The sequence below is a fragment of the Dermacentor silvarum genome, chromosome 4 (genome assembly GCF_013339745.2).
Source record: "Dermacentor silvarum isolate Dsil-2018 chromosome 4, BIME_Dsil_1.4, whole genome shotgun sequence".
NCBI classification, from domain to species: domain Eukaryota; kingdom Metazoa; phylum Arthropoda; class Arachnida; order Ixodida; family Ixodidae; genus Dermacentor; species Dermacentor silvarum.
In genome coordinates this window covers 95,130,676-95,157,594 of record NC_051157.2, presented here as the reverse complement: position 1 = coordinate 95,157,594, position 26,919 = coordinate 95,130,676, and the positions used below count along the sequence as shown (strand labels likewise).

Genomic DNA, 26,919 nt, shown 5'->3' with positions numbered 1-26,919 from the left:
TCGCGGCAAGCCAGTTCGTTGAGACGCTTCGTGCGTTACGATTTCGCCTCCTTGACAGGCGGAACGGCAGAAATCAGTAGTGATTAGGCGTGTTCGCAGACTCTTATTGCTTTCGGCATTAAAAGAAGTATGGGTTGCTTTTAAATTTGCGCCAATAAAGGAAATTAAAGCGTAAGAAACAATGCCACCAGAACCCCTGAAGCCGTCAATACGAAGGTCGGATAAATTTATCGATTAACCACGATTCCCATGGTGGCTGGATGATCGCAGTGCCACAGTTCCCTGTAGTAATTATTGTTGCAAAGTCTAGGAAGTTGTGTGTCCTGAATATATAAATAGATTTGGTGAGTAAACACGAGATTTAATGCTACAATAGTCATGGTGTTCGAAAACTCAGCGCTCCCATCTTTCGTTCTTCCTGTCGTATGGCTGCCGCATTTTGATAAAAGGCGAAGTGTAAACACGCCTGTTTGTTGTTTACCTGTGAACGGTAAAAGGCCTAATTGGGAGCGTCGTGTGGTGTCGCTAATTGCCTAAGTTCTAGTTCTGGAAGTAAAACTTGAAAATTCGGTCTTGTCAACGATTGATGGGAGAGCAATTCAAAGATCGCTGATACCTGCGCATCCATACTATTCCCTAATTAGAATGTTTGCTTTATGGCATATATATATATATATATATATATATATATATATATATATGAGAGACCAGGGAGACCGAGGCGGTCGATGTTTGTTCATCATGCACATATAAACCCAACAGACAATGAAACCAAGGAAGGCATCAGGGAAATTAGCTGCGGTTGAAATTGAAATGTAGACACATATAACGAAAAGAGAAATGACAGATGGCGAAAAGATAATCGCTGATTTAAAATTCCTGGCTGGGTTTAAATGCTTTTGAAATTGAAGACTATAATCTTTTCGTCTACTTTCATTTTCCTTTTCTTTATTCTTTTCAACATTTCTATTTCAACCACAGCTAATTTCCCCGATGCTTTCCTTGTCTTTACTACATTTGACTTCATGTGGAAATGGTTATAGATATGCATATCTGTACATATATACATCAACTAGATCATCATCATCAACAGCCTATTTGTATGTTCACTCCACGATGAAGGCCTCTACCAGTGATCTCCAATTGAACCTGCTTTGCGCCTGCTCATTTCAACTTGCACTTGCAAATGTCCTAATTTCGTCACCCCACTTACTTTTCTGCCGTCTTCGACTTCCCTTCCCTTGGCACCCATTCTGTAACTTTACTGGTCCACTATTTGCATGTCCTACGTCTTACATGGCCTGCCCATATCTATTTTTATCTCCTACTATCAATAGAATATCAGCCTATCCCCGTTTGCTCTCTGGTTCAGACCGCTCTCTTTCTGTCTCTCGACGTTGCTCCTAACATATTTAGTTCCACCGCTCCATGCGTGGTCTTTAACTTGTTCTAGAGCTACTTTGTTGAACCTTCAAGTTTCTGCCGCATATGTTAGCGCCGGTGTATATGTATATACATATGTATATTGTTGAATAGGATCACATGAAAGTATAGTATCCAAGGTTGTACGCGTGGTCCAAGGTGGCGGCGGTGGTGATGTCGCTACAGGATGGGTCATGCTGCAGCCTGACATTACTCCGCCGCTAAGCGCGCAGGAGGTGTCAATACTTCTTGCAGAGGCATTTATTGTGGGGCATGATTTCAATGTCCTACTGCAGGCATAATGCCTGCAGAGCAACATATAATAATTAAAGGGGGGGGGGAATGAGACATCCACCCAAATTTAGCAATTGCTACAAAGGAAACCCATACGGGTTCCTCGAAAGAAAGCCTCGCAGTTGAAGAAAAATTCGTCCTGGTCCGGGACTCTAACCCGGGACCACCGCCTTTCCGGGGCAGCCGCTCTACCATCTGAGCTAACCAGGCGGCTAGCAGATGGCAGGGCGAAGTCGAATTTGTCAACAACTCGAAGCAAAGGCAAGTGTTTGACGTAATAGTTCAGCGGAAACCCGCTAGGTCGAGAGAAGTAATTAAAGGGAAAATAAGACATCCACCCAAATGTAGCAATTGCTACAATGAAACCCATACATTTCAATCACATCTACTCCCATATGTGAAAGCCAAGCTCTATGCCTACACTCCCGTATTTGGTGTGGCTTCTGCTGGGTCGGTCAGTAGCTTGAGCATATATTTTAAGATATATATTCAAAATTTTTATTATCGTTTAAAGCTAGTGCCAACAAACGCACTAATATGCTTACTGACGAACTAGGACATTCACGTGCGCCTCGGTTGCGTGTAATAAAAAAAAATAAGTTCCTCCGTAAAACCTGAACATACAATGTCGACTCATAGGCATCTCTATAGCACGCAGGTTTCTTCATGGAAGAGCGAATTCCATCGACAGATTCTTTGAGTACTTGATGTTACCATTCGGTATGTGCCCGTGGCCCATTCTTGTTCAATCCTCTTGAAAGAGTAAGGGCTATACTGGGGCGCAAGTGATGCAGAAGTCCTAAATGTACCAACATCTGTGTTTTACTTCTTGGGGCATAAACCTGTTCTCTAATTTTCCTTCGACAAGCGTCATACATCGCCTGCATCCTTTTGACATCGCTACATGGATTTCTGACGCTCTACCCGGCTGATATAATGTTTCTAATTCACCATAGCTTGTACGCGGTGTAGTGCATAACCATGGGTACAACTACAATAATATAAAAATTATGTGGGAATAAAGTTCTTCCTTTATGGTGGACCAACATATTCCTTTATCAGGTGGCACGCTGCATAGAATGAAAGCAAGCACAATTGGGCCTATTGCCGTTACTTGCATAGCAATTCAATTAGCACTTCACTAAAACTTCGTGTTACCTACATTCGAACATGTGCGTTTAATCTGCATAATAATATTTCATATTTTCTTTATTCGAAATGAATGAACAGAAATTTCCTATCCGAGATTGTTACTTAACGTGCACAGGGCAACAACTTATCTCAAAGTATGGGCGTCTAACCTGTGTGAAGTGTTCAAATGAAAATGCCAAACTTGGACAAAGCCTTCCTGCATTAAATTAATTGTCTGCTCCCATGAGTATGATCACACGTACATTTCGTTTAGTACAGATGTGAACATGTGCCAAACAGCCATTCCTGTTGGCATTGCGGCAAAGCTTGTTTTGAGCATATACTGATACAAAACAACGTACCGATCCTCTGTGTGTGTGCTGGCCACTGCCCTCCCCAGAGCAAGCATTTTTTTGCTTGAAGTCAAGAAAATGCCTGGCTCCCAGAGTACGCTGATGTTTAAACCCTGAAAATACCAATAGTCTGCAGGTAAGGTTGCACAAAACTTGTAACGATGTATTTTTGTAGTTTGTAGTTTGAACATGCTACTTCATTATTCGTTAACATCGAACCAGAACAAATATATTTCGATTGAAACTTATTCTAATGGCAGCAATTCCACCATACGATATATTAATCAAGTCCCCCACGATATTTATACCCTTTTGGGCTGCCAATATGTCTGCCATATATATAATTTTCCTGTCCAATAATGCAATAAAAAATTCCATTGGCAATATCTGGACTTGACAAAATCCGTTGGCAATATCACAAGAACGCGGCAACAACGCGCTGATGTAAATCCGGTGTTTTGCTGAACTCCCTCCGCTTAGCCATAAATTCTTTTTTCTTTTCCCTCTCGCACACCACGTTCTAACGCGCTTACCGTACCCTCTCGTGTTTGCTTCGTGCTGTGCAGCGCTGGGAAAAAGAGGGAGATTGGACGATAGCGGTACCGGCGACAACGTGATGGCAGCCATGGCAGTGTCTATGGATGTGGCGGGCAGGGAAGGGGAGAGGGGATAGCTGCGGCGAAAGCAGTGGATGTGACGGTGGTGGGAGGGAGAGAGAGGGAATTTTGACATGCTATGGACAGCGTTTTTGGCGCCATTTCTGGTGGCACTGCATATATGCGGTTTTTCAGGCATGAGTCTTTTGTCTACGACCCAGCGGGTCGCTCAAGGGTAGGTCACAGTTAACGCCGCTTTAGAAGGCCAGCATTATGTGGGACTTTTTCTACTAAAATGAAGTACTTGTTAGGTGCTCATTGTTATCCATCACTTGACTGAGACTCGGCTGTAAATTTATAGGGCGCAGCGCTGACAGACGCATTTCAGTGTTGCTGTCAAAGCCATAAAACTTGTTATCACATAGCTTACAAAATTTAGAGGGACAATCCAGGGCCGACTGAACTAGTACCTGGCACACACAAGTCGCAAAAATTTAGGATATCTCTCGAACATATTGTAAAGTTGAAAATTTAGGTGAGCGACATGCAATTACTATATGCATAGAAATGTAAACTCCGCATTTGGATTCAAGTTTGGGTGCAATGATGGCGAGGAAATTTGTTTTCTTTTCTCCGAATGGGCTGTGCTCTGAAATTCGTGCTATGAGTTATAAAGTGCGAGGTCTGCCTTCGTGCTCAACCATTCAAACCAGAGGGGAAACCTCGTTGAAAGAGCTAACTTCAAGCTAGAATGGTAGTCATAATATCCCAATTGTTTCGACTGATGATGTGATATTTGGTTCTAGTTAGCACACTGAATTAGAGCTCCAAGTCGGGCTAGTTGGTTGACATGCATGGTATAAATTTTTTTTAAGTTTGTCCTTGTCAGTGTGAGTTAGCGCACTGTGCACGTCTTGTCTGCCTCGTCCTTGTCAGTGTGAGGTAGCGCAGTTAAAAAATTTATACCATCTAGTTAGCACAGAAAGTCAAAATACGCACAGTTTGTTCCGGCTAAATAACAGATTTTTTCATACGTTCTCCAATGTACTTTTAAACTCACTGTGATAAGAACTGAACGCGGAATGATAAGAAAAGTTGATAGTGGTTCTTTGGACATTTCGCCGATATCTTAAAATTCTCATGAAGCAAGAAGCAAAATATTGCCACTGTCAATTTTCTTGCGGTCTTGTGACCTAGTGTAGTGCAGGAGAGTGATCACACGCGACCTTTTGTTTCTCTGTCTAGGGAATTAGTGCAGAAGAATGAGGACACAAAGAATAGCGGGCGTGCCGAAAGCTACATCGACCTGTACATGGAGAAGATCCGCGAAGCAGAGAAGCACAATAAGAACAATTATTTCACAGGTACGTCACACTGTAGGAGTTGCCATGTGTCTCTCGCAGATTCATTGCAATCAACTCATGTATAACTGGGCGCTTGACAACATGCATTGTTCTTTGGTGTTCTCTTCTAACGCTCTAAGAGCTAGAATGGAAACAAACAGCGGAATAGGATGGTGTCTGCATTACAAAAAAGGCAGCATATGATAATACCATGCCCGGTAGCCTCCCATACCTATACTAGCAAAGCCTGCACATAAACATATTTGAACCACTTCATACTGGCTCACTTGGCTTTTCTGTATTAGTTTATATGCGCCTGCAATCTTGACATTACGCGCTACAAGTTTCCTTATGCTTCGGCAGTGCTTTTCCTAACCATACTTAAGCTTTTATATCTTTACTGCCGCTATGCCAGGCCTCAGAGCTATCTCCACATCCAGAGTCGGTATGAGTGGCATAATTATAATTGAACCATGCTAGAACTGGCGCATGATAGCTGAGAAAATCTAGTGCACATCAGGAATTTCAAGTCTATTCTCACACACTGGTTTCTACACTTGGTTTTTACAATTACAAGTTCCCCGTCAAACAAAGGTAAATTCACTCCTATCTTTGGCGTTTTTTAAACATCAAGTAATCTGTGTCAGCAGCAGTAACACTTGATACTAATGTGGACTGATCTGAACAAGAATCGCTGTCCGTACGGTGAGACTAAGATGCATAGTGCCTACAACGTGCATGTCAGTGAGGCAATGCCCACATCTGCAGTCCGTTCTCAATGCTTCTCACAGCGGATACCCTTGTGGGAAACGTGGTTGACATCCTCATGGGGGCTGCCACCAGCGGCACCTTATATCTTCATTGGCACCTGCTCAACGTAGCCAGCCATGCGGATACACTACAGGCTGAGCTGCAACGAGAGATTGACACCGTGGTAGGCAGTGATCGCTTACCAAGCTGGGAAGACCATACATCAATGCCACTAACCATGGCAACTATCTGGGAGATGTTCCGCTGGAAACTTGCGACACCGTTCAACATACCACGCGCGTATGTAAAATTCCTGGACATAAATGTTTTGCAGATTTTATGACTATCATTTAAACAAGCAGTAAATATGTCACCAAGGTGCCATAACCTTCGTTCCGCCTATTCTTTCGTGTTCATCGTGAGGGACATATTTACCCTGCTGCCTGCTTCTCACGCATTCGAACTCGAATACGTCAGTGCGTGTGGAATATGCTTGGCAACTTTAGATTATTTCTTGTTTACTGTCGTGACTAGAGTATTCTAAATTTAGTATTGTGCACTGGCCGAGTGATATGTTTTAATGCATAACTTCGGATCAGCATAGGCAACACCATTATCATCGCAAACGTTGAGGTGATTAGTCGTGTTGTGATGAGTCCCCCAGTAACCTATCCAACACAATTACCTCTAAGTAAAGCACTTCAAGAAATCTGTCATAATAGATGGTCCTTTATTATAGCACCTAGTACGAATAGCTATATTATAGCTCATACACTGCTGTACGTAGCATCAGATCGTTAGAGTCAACTGTTTAACTAAACTTAAGTAGCCATTCGCAGGATCGAACACCATGCAAAAATGAGAACCACTAGCCTACTCCAACATTGTTACTCGTTATCACATATTTCGCAGTAGCTCCGCTTGTGTAGCTAATACATTTTGGTGTTTCTCAAACAGAGAGAGAGAGAGAGAAAGAAAAAATATGGCGGCACCTAAGCAATTCTTATGATGTGTAAATGCCAGAGTATTACTTGTCGCTGAGTGTGTCGCTGAGTTATGGCGCTGAGTTTAGGGTCGCGGCAAAATTTTGCTGCGTTTAGCGCTGACGTGTTATTATTCCGAGTGCCATATTGTTGCTTATGAGGTGGCAACAACGTAGGTGGGCGCTGAAAGGGTGGGCGCTGAAACTCTTATGGTGGGTGCTGAAAAAAAAGGTATTCATTGATAATGATAAAGTAAACTAGAGTTGTATTTTCTTTTCTCGCCACGTGTACACAAAATTTATTACGAATTTTATCTTCGTTGAATGAATCAAATTCTGTCTCGTTTGATTGAAAAACGCTTTTTCGTTCCCAGTGTTTGTTCCCTTCTCACATAGTCGCACTTTAATCGCTGCTCCCATAACCACCCTTGCTGATGTCGACGACAATTTGTTCTTAACCACTTTTCACCTGAAGCTTCAGGCCTAATTGGATCGAACTTGGACAGGAGGCGCCCATCCAGTAGCGGCGTGTGACCGAGCGCGTGGGAGAGTGTGTGCATGAGCGTGGACTCATTGGGGTGTGCGAGCATCGGCAAAAAACTCTCTAACCTTCGACGGTCTTGTGCTAAACCTCTCCTCCAACTGGGCAAAGAAATACTTCGCATTCTAAAAAAAATAGGAATGAACACAACCAGTGCACTAGCTGAGGCGGCCATGGAAGGGAATGTCATTAGAAGCGAACATCATGCACTTTCACTTTTCATGCTTTTCAGAGTGGGAGAAGACACGAAGATGGGCGACTACGACATTAAAAAAGGCACTGCGGTATCTCTAAATTTAATTACGGCCCACAGGGACCACAGATTATGGAAGAATCCAGAGGAGTTTGACCCTTCTCGATTCTTGAATGCAGACGGCACAGCTACGACAAAGAAACCTGACGGTTTGCTTTCTTTTTCCGTAGGTAAGAACAACATTGCGAGCAATTTTTTGTATGTTTTTGCTAATTAAGCAGACACGCTTCGATAGGATCATCTCCATTGCAGTCGAACCATCATGCTAGAAAGAAAGATTGCTTCGTTAATCCGCCTTCCCTACATCTCAGGGCCAAATTATAAATGATTTATTTTCGTCTTTTGATGTTTGATTGAAAGGTCCGATATTTACAGAACATCAGTATCAAATGCTATTGAGGTAGACACACAGATGACAAATCCTCGTGCCTACGGATTTTTTGGATTAACCTGCATATGCAAACACAGTCGTGTGCCTTCACGGAATATCTAGCTAGACCAACATGATCATGCTAAGTAGAGAATAACTGCTAAATGGCGAGCACCATGTTCCACTAAATATTTATTTTTGCTACTTATTGGTTTCCATCATAGGTCATTATACAGGGGCCCTGAAACACTTTTCTAACTAATCATAGAATGACAGCATCATGAAATTACGTCGCCTCTCGGGTCGCCTGCCACAAAATTTTTTCATGCCCTTCAAGCCCAAACGAACTTAGGCGTTGCTATCGGACCGACCAGTACCTTTCTGTTCCCTCTCATTTTCACTAGCCTGCTGGAAACTACACGCGCGAGATGGCAAGGGGGCGTAAGGGCGCAGTTTTGCTACTCGTCCCACCCAAAGGTTGAACGTCTGACGGTTCGTGGCGGCAGCCCTTGGCGGCCGCGATATGTATGCTACACATTTCATCTCGAATGCCAAGAGCGCAGCAGACGCAGCAACACGCAACATGTTGTGTTGAGATCAGCAGTGCAAAAATTAAATCACTTTTCTATCTTTTTGAGATCGCATGCTTATATATTTTTGTTGCTTTATTGAACTTATAAATAATTGTATGATTGAGAATGTCCCCGGTGACCGTGAAATCATGCAGAAGATGTTGTGGGTCCAGCTGCTTACGACGAAGTTCCGTGACGACCATGCGGGAACAAGAGTTGGGCATGTTGGTATACCAACATGCCCAACGTACCGTCCTTTTCAAAAATATGATTGCACTGCTGCAGCAGGGAATTTCTTATCTCGTGTCAAAAACAGCGAAAAATCTTTAACTCTTGCTTCCGCATGGTCGTCACGGAAATTCGTCGCAAGCAGCTGGACCCACAACATCTTCTGGATGATTTCACCTTCACCGGGAACATTCTATATCATACAATTATTTATAATTTGAGGTAAAGCAATTAAAATGTATATGCATGCGATCTCAACAAGACAGAAAAGTTATTTAATTTGTGCACTGCTGGTCTAAACACGACAGTTGCGTGTTGCTGCATCTGCTGCTCTTAGCCTTCGAGATGAAATGCGTAGCATAGATATTGCGGCCGCCAAGGGGTGCCGCCACGAACCGTCAAACGTTGAACCTTTGGGTGGGACGAGTAGCAAAACTGCGCCCTTACGCCATTTCTTGTCGTTTCGCGCTGTGAAACCGTTCACAGCGCGAAACGACAAGAGTCTCGGCGTTCTTGTCGTTTCACACAGTATGGAATACCAACATGCACAACGTACCATCCTTTTGAAGCCTACTGCTAGTTCCTTGGGCTCCTTTCCGACCCTACAGCGCGTGTCCGTGTATCTTTTCTGTGTGTTCTTGCCATTTCGCGCTGGGAATTGTTTGAGTACAATAATATTTGGCTTGCATTCTCACTGGAGACTGGTTAACAGGTCGGCAATGTTTTTGTACTTTGTTCTAAACGTGTTTCATGGCCCCTTTAAGCTATAACTAGAGAACAATCTTGTCGCACTGATGTTGTTCATGAAATAGTACAATTTATAGTGAGATCATGCTTCATATTATTTTGTAGAAGTTTGACAGCAATGACTCTTTCTAATCCGACAATTAGACCACAGCGCTTAAACATTACAAAAGAAGAAATTATTGCGTTTTTACGAAAAAGAACTTGGTAGTTTCCCACTGAAGCGCGAAGAATTTACGGCAATAGGAAGGCACAACTGACTCCTCTAACGTTGAAAGTGTTGATAGCTGGGCTAGTACGTAACGGATGCACTCATAAAACTGCGCGGCAAGCAGAGACACAAAGAAAGACGTGGACCGATGAGCGCAGACTTACACGTGAGTTTATTGAAAAAAAAATGTGGCTACAATCCACGCCGTGAAGGTGGTTGGACAACGAAGCTGTGAACGACACCCACAATGATTACCCATTGTGCCGTCCTTGAATTCAAACATGTGGCTCTACAAAGAGTGAAACCAGAGACAAGTGAAATGTACTTAACCACACCTTTTATTACTTCACAACGACATTATATTCACGCTGTTCTTCTGGCGTCTTTACTTTCCGTGGTCTACCCATGGTAGCCTGGAATGAACTGAATGAGTAGCTAGACCGTGATGGTGTCACTACGTCATTTCTATGCTGTTGGGTACTTTTCCACTCGGAGTAGCTTACGCAACCGTAATCTATTCCGGAAAACACACGCGGGAGAAGGAATGTGCTTCGCATTATTCGCAGACGTCATTAGCATACACTTTACGGTTTGAACTTGACACAAACGCTTTAAATGACATCAACCCTTTTCGAAGCAGCTGCAAACCTAATATTTACCGGAACGCGTCTGAGGGTGTTCCCATTGTTCACACGCGCCTTATCATCGCCGATGCTTGTTTTGTGGTTTTTCTTTTGAAAACGAGTGCTGAGCTGTATGATGGATGCCTGATTTTAAAGCAGATATGCTTTACCTAGTGACACAAGGCTAAAGACACTGCGGAGCTGATCGGTTCCTAGCTGGTCATGGCTATGCGAAGTGTATAAGCATTTCCTCGTGGTCCGCAGCATCGGGGACCACCTGACGAAGCACTTGCAGTCCGAGCACACGTAGGGGAAGTGGGGCGAAAGCTATGCACAGTGTACGGGCGGCGCACACAGACGAAACGCCGGAATGACGTAATGACGCATGCGCAGTAGCGCGCAGCTGGTGGGAGCTCGGCCGAGCCCCCGCCAGAGGCGCCTGCTGCAGTCGCGGACACCACGAGCGTTCGGCGCTAATGCGAAGAAACGGAGAAGCGTGGTTGGCGTCGACAGCAGCTGTGCGCGTTGTCTCGTTTGCACTGCTACAATTTGTTTCTCCCTCTGTCTCTCTCCCTCCCATTTTCTGTTTCTCTGTCCCGAGCATAGCTCGACGCGCACACTCTCTCTCGCTCTCATTTTCTCTTTCTATTCAATTGTTAGCCTTGCGTTTTATTGCGATAGCAATTATATGGACACTCAAAAGCAGATTTCTGCCGTCGGCGTCGCCGTCGCCGTCGCCGTGAGGTTTCGTATGACGTCAATGGAGATGAAATCGGCGCCGATGATGATGATGATAAGTGGTTCTTGAGGGAAAGGGAAAGGTTGGCGCTATTTTCTGCAGCCCTTGAGGGAGCACGGCTCACCGCCATCGGCGCCGCGCGCCGAACGCTGTATGTGCGAGTGAAAGAGCGCGAGGGGCGCGCGCTTTTACGGGGAATGAACGCACGGCGGAGAACAAACGCGCGTTCTGTGCCGTGCTCCCTTAAGGGCTGCAGAAGTAGGCGTCTCTTCCCTCCTTTACAATCACCATATATGTAGAGCAAACGCGCCTTCTTCCGACGCGCGAGAGGACGTGGGGGAGGGGGGGAGGGAAGGGAGGCGACGTTTAGCTGCGGCACCAAGTGCCTATTTATATCAGAGGCTCCGGCAACAGTCACCAACGCCGCACGCATTTTGAGCGAACGCGGACAAAACGCCGACGGCGTCGACAACAGTTCTGCGTGTTGCCGGTGCTGCTGCATGTCCAAGTTTATACAGCTGATAAGGAAGGAAGGAAGGAAAGAGTGGAGAAGGAAAGGCAGGGAGGTTAACCAGTTCAGCACAACCGGTTTGCTACCCTACACTTGGGAGCGGGGTGAGGGGTAATGAAAGATGGGGAGGAGAGAGAGAGCACATAACGTACACATACAGCTGATAAAGCTAATATCATTACTCCGTATAGCTCTCTACAAATTTGCAATCGCAATTGATGCTTCGCCTTTCAGGTGAAACTGCGACAACTTTTTTGCTCACGCCAGCCACACGAAAATTGCCTTGGCTGGTAGAGGTATACAGCTTCGCTGTAAAAAGAACGAAAAACCTAAAAACATGCGTTTCCGTACAGATTGAGTGTGCTGTCATCTTGGATAACATTTCTAACGCCAACGGAGGAGGACAGAAGGGAGACGTTGACAACGCAATGCGCTACATAATGCGCTAGCGCAATGTATTGTCAATAGGCAGTTTTAGCAGAGCGTTGCTTACGCTCCGCTCCGCTAACGTTTCACGCACACCGCTGGCTGCGTGAACTGCGTTGATTTGGCTTGTTTGACAAGCGCGTCTGCCAGAGACGCCGGCCACGCGCGCTCAGCGCGACTGTAAAACGGCAAAGCAACTAGTAGACGCAGCCAAACGCTCCGCTCAAATGGCTTCGTAGCGGACCGTGGGCCGCGTTCTTCGTTCCGCTGCCGATATGAGCGTTGTGCGCACGCGCATTAGCGTTCCCGCTAGCGTTCCGCTGAGCGGCTCTGCGCGAATCGTTCGGACACGATGGTCTGAGCGGAGCGGACCGTCAACGCTCTGCTAAAACTGTCTAGTGTCTTTCTTCTGTCCTCCGCTGGCGCTAAAAATGTTATCCAAGTTAGATTACCATAATGCCCAACCTACAGCGGTTCTACAGTCTTGTCATGATCACGGTACAAAGATGAAAACATGGGAAGGAAAAAAAGTCACAGGCCTGCGCGGCACACGCAGCAGTCAGAGCGTAATCTGGTTGAGCGGCGCAAGAGTAGCTCCAATTTCGGCACCACGCACAAGGTCTTCGCGGCAAAGTGTATTCGCCTCGATTTTGACGAGAACGATCTGAACTGTTCGCCCGGCGTCGAGGCGAGCTGCGGCTTGTAATGCTCTCTGCACAGCAGTTTGCTGAGCCCGATGATGCCTGGTTGTAGCCGCACATACTGTAGCTGTACGATTCGCTTCTTCAGCAGCGGTACGTACCTTGCGAGGAGACGCCATAACGTGTACCGAATAGGTACCCAGCATACGTGGCGCACATCTAACATCAGGGATAGCGTTGATTATGCGCGAGCCGTCTGAATCGCATCTCGTCGAACGCGGCGGTTGCAGGCACGTTAACTAGATGGCGCCACCATAATAACGGTGGCTCAGGGTCACCTGCGCCTGCGCGCGTGCCTATGGCGCGCATATAAATGGAATTTTGCTTCTCCCTGATAGCAAGCGCTTGCGTGGCTCAGCGGTAAAGTATCCGACTCCTACGCAGCGGGCCTGGGTTCGATCCCGGCGGAGAGCGGGTACTATTTTTCGCATTTCCGGCGAGAGCGGCTACGGGGCCGGGGACAGCGGCGGTGGCATCATCGCGACCAGAAACGGCTATTGGAATGAGCCCCATAACAGCGTATACACAAATAAGTAGTCAACGGCATGATTTCAAGCGTAACACATAGAGCGTAAATAAGCGAACGCCTTGGCTGACATTAATTGAAGGGTGGCTCTACACCCTATGAATCAACTATACTTTAAAGAAAAAAAATAGCTGTGACTTCGCTCGGCTATGCCAGGATATACGTAGCGTGACCGAAGGTTCAGCTGGTTATTCTTAGCTTTCATGGTAATCTAGGCTTAGCTTGATTATCATGCTTACTGCTGCTTCAATGACACACGGTATACGCATTAGTGACACATGTATATTTATTTATTTTTATTTGCTCAATCTCTGGTTGCTTTTCTATTGCCACAAAGACGGCTAGGTGGTCAGTGTAGTAACATGCTGCCGTATCTATGGCCCCAACGCAGTATTTTGAATTGATTGTCTGTCTGAGACACAGCAGATTAATGGTGGTTCCCCATTCGGTCATCTGTACAGTTGGAAGACTGCCTAAGTCCAGGTTAAACGTGTCCTTCAAAGCAACACCAAGAAAGTCTGGAGCACGATTGTAGTCAGCAGCCATCACAGACAGTTCACTTGCCGCACGTCTAGGTATAGACGTAGCCACTACGTCTATAGTGTCTTTAATTGAATTGTTTGGCGACATGTACACGGCTTCGATGACCACACCACTTTCGTCAAGCTGAATGGCACCGCTACGTTGGGCACCGCCCCTTAGGCACCGCTACGTTTGGCAGTTCACTGGCAGCAATACGGATCTGAACGAAGGGAATCCGTGGTGAAAGTAAACGTTCGGCCACATCGTTCAGAAACGGTAGACCTGGTGGCATGGGCGGGTAACGATACCCATTGATAACGCTAAAGAGAGGAATCTTCTGCTTAACGAGAATGTTCTTGCACGTTGTACAAACCCGCGCCACGGTTTCACCCCACTGAGGCGGCGACGCTAAACTCAACGTTTCACGCATGGAACTACTTATCAGCTTCAAGTCTTTCATGTGCCACAGTCTTTCACACACGCCCCACACATATCCAAACGGATTGTTTACGAAGTCCGTCTCGAAGGTCCGGAGTCGCACTGGCGCTTTCGCTAAGTTTCACCATACAGTCAGTCAATCGGCGAGCCTTGACGTCATCGACGGCGTCTTGTTGTTGCTGCTGCTGAGATGGTCGGGCACGTCGGTCAGCCTCCTGGCGACGTTGCTTTGCTAGACGTTCCTCCCTTTGCTCCGGTGTCTCCACAGCACGTTTAGCCTTCTTCTGTTCGTTCTTCCTACGCTCAACCGCTAATTGCCAGGCAACTACTTCGGGATCCGATGAATTAAGCTTCTCCGCTCTTCTGCGCCTCTGAGCAGCAATCTCGCTCTCCTTCTCCATGGCTATACCACACTGGCAAAGGCCCAGCGCAAACGATCAAACGCCCGGCGCGCCAGCTGTGCGCCGTGTGATGTCACTGCTCCTCGCGCATGCGCAGCACGGCTCTCCAGGAGCCACGCGAAACTGCTCAACCTCGGCCAGTGTAGCTCACGCTACAAAACAAAAAGCTAGTGATTTCTGGCAGTCTGGCTCGCACCGACAACCTCAGCAATGCACTGACAAATTAATCGCAAGGGCAACTGATATACCACTCCCATTTCGCATGGCAGATTGGGATTCCTATACTGGCCACTTCATTCACGTTGCTGGGACATGTGCGCGCCTTCTATCATTTTTCTTACGAACGTACAAACATTTAAAAGCTAGTGTCCCCGTGTTGTCGCACAGTTTTTATCACCATACGCGAGGGCGACATGTTGGCGGGACGCCGCAGGTAAGGCAACTCCTGCTGGACAGAAAAACTCCAGACTTGGAGCCAAATAAATGTTTACCTCTCTCTATATGGTCAGATAGCACAGCGCCCTGGCAGCTATCAGGCGTCTCAGAACGCTGGGTTGATGAGAGCATTGCAAGCATCGCACCTCGACGTGGCACGAGATGAGACCGAGTGGAAAACATTGGCTTTAGTCCATTACCAGTGACGTATTAGACAACGTTACCTTGTTGTTCACTGGCCATTCCGCTTAGACCTTGGACACAGCAACTCAGCAAGAGCGCTAGTGTGCTTATAGTGTGCGTTCACACTACGCTCCTGCCAGCAGTGGAAGGCACAATGCTACCCTGGTTCCGCTACCGAGGTGATTAAGGGTAGCGTTGATGGTGCATTCCAATTCTATTCGTCGTTCAGAAAGCCAAATACTACTGGTGTTTATTATGTATAAGGAAGAGACGCTTAATTCTGCAGCCCATCAGGGAGCACGGCGCCGGAGAAAGCCAAATGTCGCTCCGCGTTTCTAATGACCCTCGGTCAAGCACTCCTCGCACTCGCCAGTCATGCGCCGTCGATCGAGAGCGCACGACAAGGGCTGCGGCGGCAGCATCGACAGGGTGACTACGCCGCGAGATTCCGTATAACTGCTATCGCGATAAAATTTTATTGCGATAGCAATTATATGGACACTCAAAAGCAAATTTCTGCCGTCGGCGTCGCCGTCGCCGTAGCCGTAGCCGTCGCCGTCACCGTGAGGTTCCGTATGACGTCAATGGAGATGAAATCGTCGCCGCGCGCCGAACGCTATATGTGCGCGTGAAAGGGCGCGAGGGACGCGCGCTTTCACGGGGAGTGAACCCAAGGCGGAGAACAAACGCGCGTTCTGCGCCTTGCTCCCTTAAGGGCTGCAGAAGTAGGCGTCTCTTTCCTCCTTTACAATCACCATATATGTAGAGCAAACGTGCCTTCTTCCGACGCGCGAAAGGCCATAGGGGGGGGGGGGGTAGGGGGAGGGAAGGGAGGCGACGTTTAGCTGCGGCACCAAGTGCCTATTTATATCAGAGGCTCCGGCAACAGTCACCAACGCCGCACGCATTTTGTGCGAACGCGGGCAAAACGCCGACGGCGTCGACAACAGTTCTGCGCGTTGCTTGTGCTGCTGCATGTCCAAATTTATACAGCTGATAAAACTACTATCCTTACTCCGTATAGCTCTCTACAAATTTGCTGTCGCAATTGATGCTTCGCCTTTCAGGTGAAACTGCGACAACTTTTTTCACTCATTAAGCTGATCTATACGAGCGGAATTATATCCTCAGTAGCGCAAACTACCCAGCGACTATGGGATTGCTGTGTGGTGAATGATTCTATTTGAACCAATTTGTCTTTTAGGGAGAAGATCATGTCCCGGAGAAAACATGGCAATGGTGGAGATTTTCCTGTTCCTGACCACCCTGTTGCATCAGTTCCGAATCCTTCCCGAAAACGAAAAGCCAATCATCATTACGCCTTTCGGTCCATCTCCAGAACTAAGAGACACGAAGCTGCGGTTTATTCTACGCAAGCACTCGTGATAACGACAGCGTAGTAAATACACAACTACGGTGTTTTATATGATATGTATGTGCAGAATCTTGAAAGCATTTCATCCGTTACGTAAGTAATTTCGCCGATTTCCACAGAGGAGATTCCGTTTCGTTAAACTAAAAATCAATAAACAGAGAGCCATGAGTGTTCTTTGATACCAACAAATGTGTTGTGTTTCATATACATCTTAGGTGCACAGCGTTTCCGAAAAGCAAACAAGGAGCTGGCTGAAAACTTGTGTTAAACTGGTCGGAGAAGAAATACTGTCCATTCTAAGTCTTCTCGATTAAATATTTAGGAGCTTTCTGCTAGTATAATGCCCGTAATAACTGAACTTCGCGGTACGTGAAAATATTGCAGCAAGGCAGTAAAATAGTTATTCAGAAAACTAATTGTAGACGTTGCTATTTTGATTTCAATCTCAATGATAGAATCGTTACTGGGACAGCAGCAAGTGTTTAAATTAAGTTGTGTGAATAATACTAAAAACTAATAAGACATTATTGTAATAATGAATGGATGGGCGGTATACCGTAAAATAATTCCCAACTGTTTTGACTGGAAACTCCTGACGTCAAATTTGCGTAACCACCGTCGTAAGCATCGGGCGGTTACCCGCAGCGTTGTCTGAACAACCCACTCCAACACTCTCCTCGTTTATAGGAGGTCAGCTTTGTTCGCTTTCAAAACCAATACCATTGTCTACACTCAGCGGTTTTTCTTATCTAATTGACCGACAAGAGGCGAGGAGGACGCTCTAGGGGAGACGGTTTCGATGGGGCCGAGCCAGCACAGTGAAAATAGATAACCGCATGAAGAGGGTGGTGCCGGCTTCTCCGTTTGATCCGCTTCGCCTTACTTAGCTTGGGGTGGCTGGTCGAAAATTGCGGCCGCGTGCACCGGAAGAATTCCACTAAAACGGATCCTCAGCAAGGGACAGTTGGCAGAGCGATGTCGTATGCATGCTGAAAGGGCTCGATAAAGTATTACTGCCACTCAAATAGGTTTATAATCGCAAATAAATACATGCTCACCTTTAGGTGCGAGTAGCGAGGACTTGAGCGATCGGCAGGCAGCCATCTTCTATTCCTTTCGGAACGGGGCATTCAGAAAAATTTTCAGTTTTGTTCGGCATATTAATGCATTTTTCCGCGTACACGTCACTTTGACGTGATGAGTTTTCGCGGTTTTGTGAGGTCGCGTGACAGACAGGTGAAGTGGGCATAGCCAGAAAACTTTGGACTAATAGCAGAGGGCTAATGGTGAAAAGGCGTCGAATCTGGAATGATTATTTTTCTTTTGTGCGGTTTAACGATGCAGAATCAGTGTTTACACGTTATATCAGATGGGGAGCTATCGCAGTTTTCGTGACGTCCCGTGACAGACAGGCGAAGTTTGGAGTGGCCCTAAAATGTTTTGACCAATCGTGGAGGCTGATTGCAGAAATTGGAATCAAAACAGTTTGGAATCATTTTACGTTGTAGCGCCCGATGAAATAATTTGATATATGATAATGTGGACTATAGAGATTACGCACGTACATCGATGAAGGCGACGTCGCCATAACAAATTTTCGATAATGAAAGAAGAATTTCACATCTTTGGACAATATACATTCAATGTTATCTGTTTATAATGTCAAGTTGAGAACTTGCAGAGTAATAGTGAAACACAACTTTGTAATTGCGGGAAATGCAGTGTTTTCAAGTGAGTATTCGCATCACAACCGTAGATTTCTTTCTTTATTCTAGGTTGGTACAGCTTCCAGACCTCATAGGTAGCCTGATTTAGGAAAATTTGCCGGCGCCCGCTGGTGTACACAAAGAAAATTAGGTATTTCAAATAAACAGACTTCCGCAACTACTCCGGCTAAGCACCAACCTACTGCGAACGCCAGTCAGAGCTCCCAACTTAGTGCGCAGCTCTTCCATTCCTGCGCAATATACCCTTACTGCATACAATGACGAAAACACTACTATGTAACGACTGCAGTAGTGGCATGACAACGATGACGCCGGTTACGCAATGAAGCTTGCGTGGTAATGACGATGGCACGATGGTTAGGTGACAGTAACATGGGGACGATGAGAATGATAAAGCGATGGATCCATGACTAAGACATCTGAGACATTTCCAGTGATTCAAGAGAAAAATATATTGGTGGACGCTTAAGCTTCAGCTTTAAAGCCCGGCCCATATGGATCAAACTTTCACGGCGAAACTACGTGCGGCCCCAAGAGGCGACAGCCGCCGCCACGATTTCTAGAAACAGCGTGATTCAATGCCCAGTAAAATGCAGTGGCAAAATAGTTTTGTATCTGCAACTGAAACATTATTCTGCCACTGAACCATGTTGGTCACGCTTGGACGGCTGTGATCCGTCGATCATTGCACGCGATACGCGCCGCTTTTGTCGACATGTTCGCTGGCTCTTTGGCTCACTAGCCGATTCAAATGCGGCGACAGGAAGTCGGACGCGACCACGCCCCAATTGGTGCTCGCTGTCAGCCTACATTCGCTGCTTCCGGCGAGCGGTTGACTTCCTGCGAACCTATCTAGCCCGCCTTGATCGACGGCGAACAGCCGCCGGCCGCGGGGCGCACGCCGCGCGCAGCCGTTCGCCAGTTTTTTGCCAGAACAATGCTCCATGTGGGTTAGGCATCTGAGAGTGGAACGCGATAGAATTCATAGATCCCTGCATGCTTGTCAGGCTTACCGGCAACTACAGCCTTCTTTTTATTGCGATAGCAATTATATGGACACCCCGAACGCATTTTGCCGTCACTGTTGCCGTCGCCATCGTCGTCGCCGTGATGTTCCGTATAAAGTCAAACGGCGATAAAATCGTCGCCGCGCGCCATGCGTTGTGTGTGCGAGTGAAAGCGTGCGGCGGTGAGCCGGCAATCGCAGCTTAATCTCGCGCACGCTGGAGAGCAAGGCGGCCGGAAGCGCATGGTCTTCATTCACGCGAGGAACGTGGAGGAGGTGACGGAGACGGGAGGGGGGGAGGGTGTGTTCTGCTTACGCACTGCTGCTCACAGAGCTATCTTGAAAGCGATCTCAAGACGGCACTGGCCTTTGTATGCGCTGTGCTTTCGCCGCTGTTTCCATTGAGCCTTGGCCAGCAACAACCTCGAAGATCAGCAACGGCTGATTGCGAGGGCCCAGGACGCGGCCCGAGCTCAAGACATTCTGGAATGAGTACGCCTCTCTAAAGCTGCATTTACACATTATATTTATTCTCTCTGTCTCTCCATTGCAGCGATAGATCGCACGAACCTTCGCTCGCTGCGGCGGCCATGCTCGTTCGGGCTAGCGTTTTGACAGTGGTTGTTTGCGGTCATCGATTGTGATCTATTCATGTTTGCTTGTGCGCGCTGACACCACACTTGTTAATTCAGTTAGTAAGCGAATGTGTCCAAGTTTCTGCAGCCGATAAAACTACTATCCTTACTCTGTATAGCTGTCTCCTAATTTGCTATCGCAATTGATGCTTCGCCTTTCGGACGAAACTGCGACATTTTTTCTCCACCTTCGCCTCTGCGCGCCGCTACCGTTTTACGCTGCCGAGGGGGTGTTTTCGCAAATAACCTACCCGGGCGCGCCGCTGTTGGTATGCTAGAAATGCTGGAAAGGGGTTTTCGGTTTGAGTTTCCTCGTAACAGAAGTATGTTTTCTCATACATTCAAATTACAATCCGACGCTATCATGTATGTAGATTGTAGTTAAGTCGTACTTTACGAATTTTCTATGGATATTACTTTGAAAAATTCCATTTTGTTTACTAACGCCTTTGCGCCACATGGAGGGCCGGCGTGGTCGGGTTCGTTCGGGATTATTTCCTCCGCCACGGACGCCGGTGCTTACACCGACACCGACGATGACGCCGGAATTTCTGCCACACGGGGCCTTAACGCTATCGCGTTAAAAGAATGAGCAGAAGAGAGGACAGGAAGTACGCTTGCCTACATTTAGATTTGCCGTATTGAAAAATGTGCTCCGGAATTTCACTCGGCAACATACTGAAGTGCTGCAAACCATAACCCATTCGTCAAACGTATTGTCATTTGTATACAGCAGACAGCCGTTGGCCAAAAAATGTCGTTTATATGTCAGGACGTCTTTTATCTGTTCTTCTGGGACGTTTGTTTTTACAGCGAAAGCTGTATATGGCTAGGCGAAACGAAAAACGTTCGCCGCATGTTTCGATAAAGGTCTCCATTGGCTGCGCCGTCAGTTACGTCGTTCTCTACGTCGCACCCAAGCGCGCGCGCCATTGGCAGCGCCGTTAGTGACGTCGTCTTCTGCGTCATACCCAAGCACGCGCGCCTGCTCTGGCTCGCCGTTGTCGCATGCATTCGATATCTCGAGTTAGCTCGGCGTCGTGGTTAGCAGCATCCGACCGCCACTGGCACTTGCGTTTGACTATAAACACAAATATGTAACCAATAATTGAGCCACGCTTCAATACAGCGTCGGGATTAACCCACTGCTAAACATTGGGGCCGCACGTTTCAGCTTCGCCGGTTAACGTACAGAGTGCCTGTTCGGTGTTTTGTTTGCTTTGATTGCTGATAATATCTCAGAAATAATTTCCAACAGCCTCACCTTTCTTCAGTTAGCCATGACTGAGTTTTGCCTCAGTAAAACCCTGACTGTAACATCATAACCGATACTAAATAAACGATGCATGGACCACGACGCTGGCGTAAATAAATGAATGGAGGGAACAAACGCTGTTTCGAGCAAACTTTTGTCGCAGTAAAACAATTTCATCGATCGGGACATTTTGGCATGCCTTCGTACGCGGAGCTGAGGTACATCGATGAGGAAAGTAAAAAAGTAAAGATTTCCAAACCGCTGTTACTGCAGTTCTTGCTCCCACCAGTCCGCAAGTGTTTGGGCTGGGAGCTGCTTACTTATGGCTGTGCTTGCAATAGGGATATTTTGCATGCATCGAATATGTTGCATGCGCGACGTCAACAATGAGAGTAGTTACGTATTCGTATGTGTACCGGCAACTCAGGCATCATGGTCAGAGCTGCATAAATTTTATTATTTGGGTTACTGATGCGTGGATGCTGCATACAAATGACAAGCAAGTTGTGGGAATAAAAAGTCGCAGTTTCACCCAAAAACCGAAGCGTCGATTGCGATAGCAAATTAGTGGACAGCTATACAAAGTAAAGATAGTAGTTTTATGGGCCGTAACAACTTGGAAACATAGGCACATTAAATTCACAAGCATGGTGTCACAGGCGCGCAAGCAAGCAGGAACGCATCTCACTCGATGGCCGCGGAAACTCTTATCAAAACGCTGGAGCCAGCGCGGCAGCAGCAGCAAACGAATTGACGTTCATGCCGGCGCTCACATCAACGCGATCTTAGAAACGAAAACAAAGGGAGGACGGACTCTTGGTGCTCTCATGGTCGTTTCGTTACCTTAGTACGTGTTACAAAAGACCGCATAATCGAAGCGCGCGCCACGCATCACTCAAGCCAGCAAGGAAACACGACGGCCCCGCGGCAGCTTCGACCTAGGGGTAAGCGCATACAAACAGCCGACGCGACCAACGGATTCTAGAAGCATCGACAAGTTACGCGAAAGCGACGGTAACGAGAGAGAGAGAGAGCACCGATACCCCTTCTCAGACCATGACGCAACGGTGAGTTGCGAGAGAGAGAGAGAGAGAAGAAGCCCGAGCGCGCGCCAACGGATGCGTCATCACCCTCCTCGCCGACGCTCCGACGGCCGCGGTCGAAGACGCGAGAATCGGCTAGAAGATTCCCAGGCTTTGTTCATGCTACGGGATCACGACTCCGATAGGAAGGTTCTAGAAGTGCCGACAAAGGCTATAAAATAGCCGTGCGGGTATCAGAAGGGGGATCAGACCGCGCCGGTGAAGAGATGAGACGTGAAGACTGACCGTCTGGGCAAGACGGGGATTCCCCGGCAAGCTAACAGACGAGTTCATAGAGCCCGTCTGCATTTCCAGAAGAAGTTCCATTCTTCGAGATTTGCCACGAGCTACGCCGAGATCGTCCGGCTCAAGACCAGCACGGGTGAATACGATTGGACACTTTGTGTTCCTATTCATTCTGTACTTTACGTGTTCTCCTCTTAGTGCTTGTCGTTAATTATTTTCCAGTGTTTTGTTAATACCCTTCTGAATTGTATTTTGATACGTCTAGCCGAAGTGTGCACGTGTGCTTGTAACTGCCTCCTTTGAAGAATATATTTCGTTGTGTTTTGACAACTCTGGGCACCGACTCAGGTCTTTCGACCACAACCGCCGTTCGCTGGTGCACCAGAGGGCCCCTACTTATTGTGCTTGCTTTCGTGGGGTTGTTTTCGGAAGCTGATAAGTCGGCTTTGGAATTTGGCCCGGCGTTGGCACCTCGTTCACGGGGTGTGTGACAGTATGTAACTGGAATGGATTCGAAGCTAAACATTTCGACAGAATTACCTGTCTGGTTGGGAAAATTGATAAAGACTTAGAGATTGACTCCAACCAAATAAGGAAATTTACTAGCCCGACGTTTCGGAACCAATTCGGCTCCTTCTTCAGGGGATATTCTTCGGAGGTGGCGGTGTGCCGCTTTTAAAAGGCTCCGTCGTAACAAAGGAGAGGAAGGGGGAGAGAGCGTAAGGTGCGGAGACACTTGGCCGGGCACCTGTTCTAGACAGACAAAATAGGTGGTGGGGTGGGGGGCTTCGGCGTCGCTGGTCGGCTGGGATGACCGGTGCTGGGCGCCCTTTAGTCGCGGGAATGCGTTGACGAGGGACAGGGGGGGGGGGACGAGTTGTTTTGGTGTTGCTGACCTAGAGCGGGGGGTCCTTTCTTCCCTTCGTCGCGTTTGCAAGGCCATGAACATACAAAGAAGGAAGAATGCCCTTCACGCGGTTTATATTACCCGCCGTGTTCTGAATGTGCCGAGACTCGAGTAGTAGCCTTTTTCACCAGTTTGTCTCTGTTTGAAGGATTTGGGTTTCTTGGAAAGAAATCTTGTGGTCCGCGTCTTCGGAATGTTCGGAGACGGCGCTGCGTATTCGGTTGAATGTTCTGACGTCGTTTTCATGTTGTCTGATTCTTTCTTTTAGATTTTTGGTTTCCCCGATGTACGACGCCGGACAGTCGGCACAGCTCATTTTATAGACGACGCCTTGAGCTTTTTCTTTTGGTGGACGGTCTTTTGGTTTAGGAATGAGGATATTCAAAGTGTTCATCGGTTTATGCGCGACTTTGAGGCCTTCTTTTTTCAGTATTCGGCTGAGAGCTTCGCTGGTACCTTTGACGTATGGGATGGACACTCGTTTCTGTGGTCGAGGGGGAGTCAACGGTTGTAGGTCTCATAGTTTTTTTTTTTTTTCGGGTTGTTTTTCGAATGAATTCCGTTGTATAGCCGTTCCTTTTGAGTTCGTTGAGAACCGTTCTCCTTTCTTTCTTTTGATCTGATTCCAATGTGCAATGAGTTTCAACTCTTTTCAATAAAGAATTTACGACCGATGCCTTGTGGTTTGCCGGATGGTTGGATGAGAAGTGTAGGTAGCGGCCTGTGTGGGTTGGATTTCGGTAGACTGAGAATTTTAGATTGCCGTTGGTTCGTGTAACTTGTACATCTAGGAATGGTAACGATCCGTTTTGTTCGCGCTCCGACGTGAACTGTATATCCGGGTCTATGGAATTTAAATGGCTCTGCAGGTTTTCGACTTGCGACTCCTTCACGATACAGAAGCAATCATCCATGTACCTGAGGAAAACTTTTGGCTTCGGGAAAAAAGTACTCAGAGCTCTGTCTTCGATATTTTCCATAGTTAGGTTAGCCATGGTGACGGAAATTGAGGCCCCCATGGGAGTTCCTTTTACCTGCTTGTAGTAGCTGCCTCGGAAAGTGAAGTAGGTATTTGATAGGCATAGCTCGAGAAGGAGGCAGATCTCGCCTACACTCAAGGGGGTTGTCTCGTCGAGTGTGTCGTCGCGTTCCAGGGCAACCCTGGACGTAGGCCGCTGTTTCATAACCTATATGACACACTTGTCATGATATTCATGTCATGACTTATCATGTATGTTTGTCATACACTTTTGTCATGCTATGCCAATTTTGGTACCTACCAATTTAACGAGACGACCACGAGAGCACCAAGATGTAGGCGGCTATATATATATATATATATATATATATATATATATATATATACTGTCAAAGTGCCAAATGTTCGCCAAGAAATGCGTCGCATTGAAAAATTAACACTAAAAAAACCTGAACTCGATTCATACGTGGGTACTAAGTGAAGGCAAGACTAAAGGATGATAATGGAAGTAATAGCCATGAGCATGACTAAGCAAAACTGGCAATGACTGAGCGAAAAAAGATTAACACTCAAAAACCACTGAACTGGTTCGGACGTGGGTACTAAGTGAAGGAAACACTAAAGGATGATGATAAAAGTCATAGTAACGAGCATGACTCAGGAAAAATGACAATGACTCAGCGAAAAATGATTAACACTCAAAAACAGCTGAAATGGGTTCGGACGTGGGCAGTAAGTGAAGGAAATACTAAAAGATGATGGTAGAAGTCATAGTCATGAGCGTGACTCTGGAAAAATCACAATGACTCAGCGAAAAGAGATTAACACTCGGAATCCAATGAAATGGGTTCGGACATAAATAATTGGTCATGAATGTCATGTCATGTGTGTCGTTCCCACAGGCCATGGGATCTACCGGCTTTTTATACCCGTGCGGACCTTCTATACTCTAAATTGAACGGAATAGCAGAATGTTCGCTGTTTGTGGTCTTTATTAGACCAAACTTTAGTCATTGCAGAAAATGTGTTTGTAAGATTTTCTCTGGCTTTTTGAGACAACAAACACTTGTGCGTAACGTGTTACCATGACAATATTCAGCAAACAATTCTTGTAGAAAATACCTCTGTTATTCCAAATGAACATCCTATTTCTGGAACATCCCCGCTTCAGTCTTCCGCACGCAGTACGTGCGGAAGATTGAAACGGGGATGCCATCCGCATACAGTACGTAGCGAACAAATGCGGAGATGATCCACCTGCATCATAACGACAGGAATTATACGCAAAAGTGATGGAGGGAAGAGCTATGTCCTAATCACGGTGGTCCGGCGAAACATACATAGCAGGCATGTCTGTGAGAATGCGGTTCAAGCGTTCTCTGAGGGAGTATGGTAAGAAGTGGTCAGCTTGTGTTGAGTAGAACTATAGCGCAGTATGTCACCGATGACTTCAGGGAGAAAGTAATGGCCACAGTTAGTGAGCAATTGTCTCGGGTGCCATGAAGCAAGATAACGGCACGTAACAAGTAGTCCACGACATCAGTTGCATAATTGGTGGGCAGAGCTAGGTAAATTACGTAGCGTCTATTATAATCAGTTACCACGGCTATCCACTTGCTTCTCAAGGTGGATTTGGGAAAGGGGCAAACAAGGTCTAGCACAACGCGATGTTGCATGGTTCTAGTATGGTTCTAGTATGGTATCTTGTGGTGATCTAGTATGGTTCCTTTCGTATGTCGATTGACTGAGTGTGACCAGCAGGTGCAGGTGACCAGCGGGGTATTTTGTGACGTTGGTGTATCGTGTCTGCACGTGTGCGCGCTTCTGCATGCGCACAAGTTATGATTGATGGAAGCCAAACCAACACCCATGTCTTTATCAACGAACACACCCCTTTTCCCTCTCCCTGCAGTAGTATATTAACCGCATTCAATAAACAACGTCGTTCACTCTTCTACAGCTGTCCCGGCGTTTCACTTCGGCACTTAGATGCCGATACAGTTGGCATGATTCGCAAGCGGCCACGTAACGGCGCACGGAGCGTAAAGGGCCTGACCAAAAGAAATGGCGATGGACACGCTCCGAGGTGTGAGATACGCCAAGGTGTCCGGCAGTGGGCGCAGACTGAAGATCGTTGAGGGCACTCGATCGTAAGTGTCTAGACCAGACCATATGAAGGCCAGGTTCTTCAGGTTGAAAATTGCGGCGGTATAGGACACCCTCCTGAATCACCAATTTGCGCACAGATGCGTTATTAGGCAATGATTGCAGGAGATTGATGATTTCTCGCAATGAAAGGTCATGGTTTTGTTCCTCACTGATGTGAGTCAGGTCCGACAAGCGAAAAATAGAGTTGGTGGAGTTCTCATCATCTTTCTTCGGGTTGTCGGCCGGATACCGGGACAAGCAGTC

General features: G+C 46.8%; 1 protein-coding gene across 1 annotated transcript in view; it reads left to right on the top strand.

The window, feature by feature from the left end:
• Window positions 1–16,844, top strand: part of LOC119450385 (cytochrome P450 2H2) — a 72,772-nt gene extending 55,928 nt beyond the window's left edge. Inside the window, exons 6-9 of the mRNA XM_037713821.2 lie at window positions 5,042–5,160; window positions 5,931–6,189; window positions 7,645–7,835; window positions 16,500–16,844. Of these exons, the coding sequence (XP_037569749.1) occupies window positions 5,042–5,160; window positions 5,931–6,189; window positions 7,645–7,835; window positions 16,500–16,681 (751 nt within the window). The 3' untranslated portion in view covers window positions 16,682–16,844. The remainder of the gene's footprint in view (window positions 1–5,041; window positions 5,161–5,930; window positions 6,190–7,644; window positions 7,836–16,499) is intronic.
• Window positions 16,845–26,919: the final 10,075 nt, after the last annotated feature.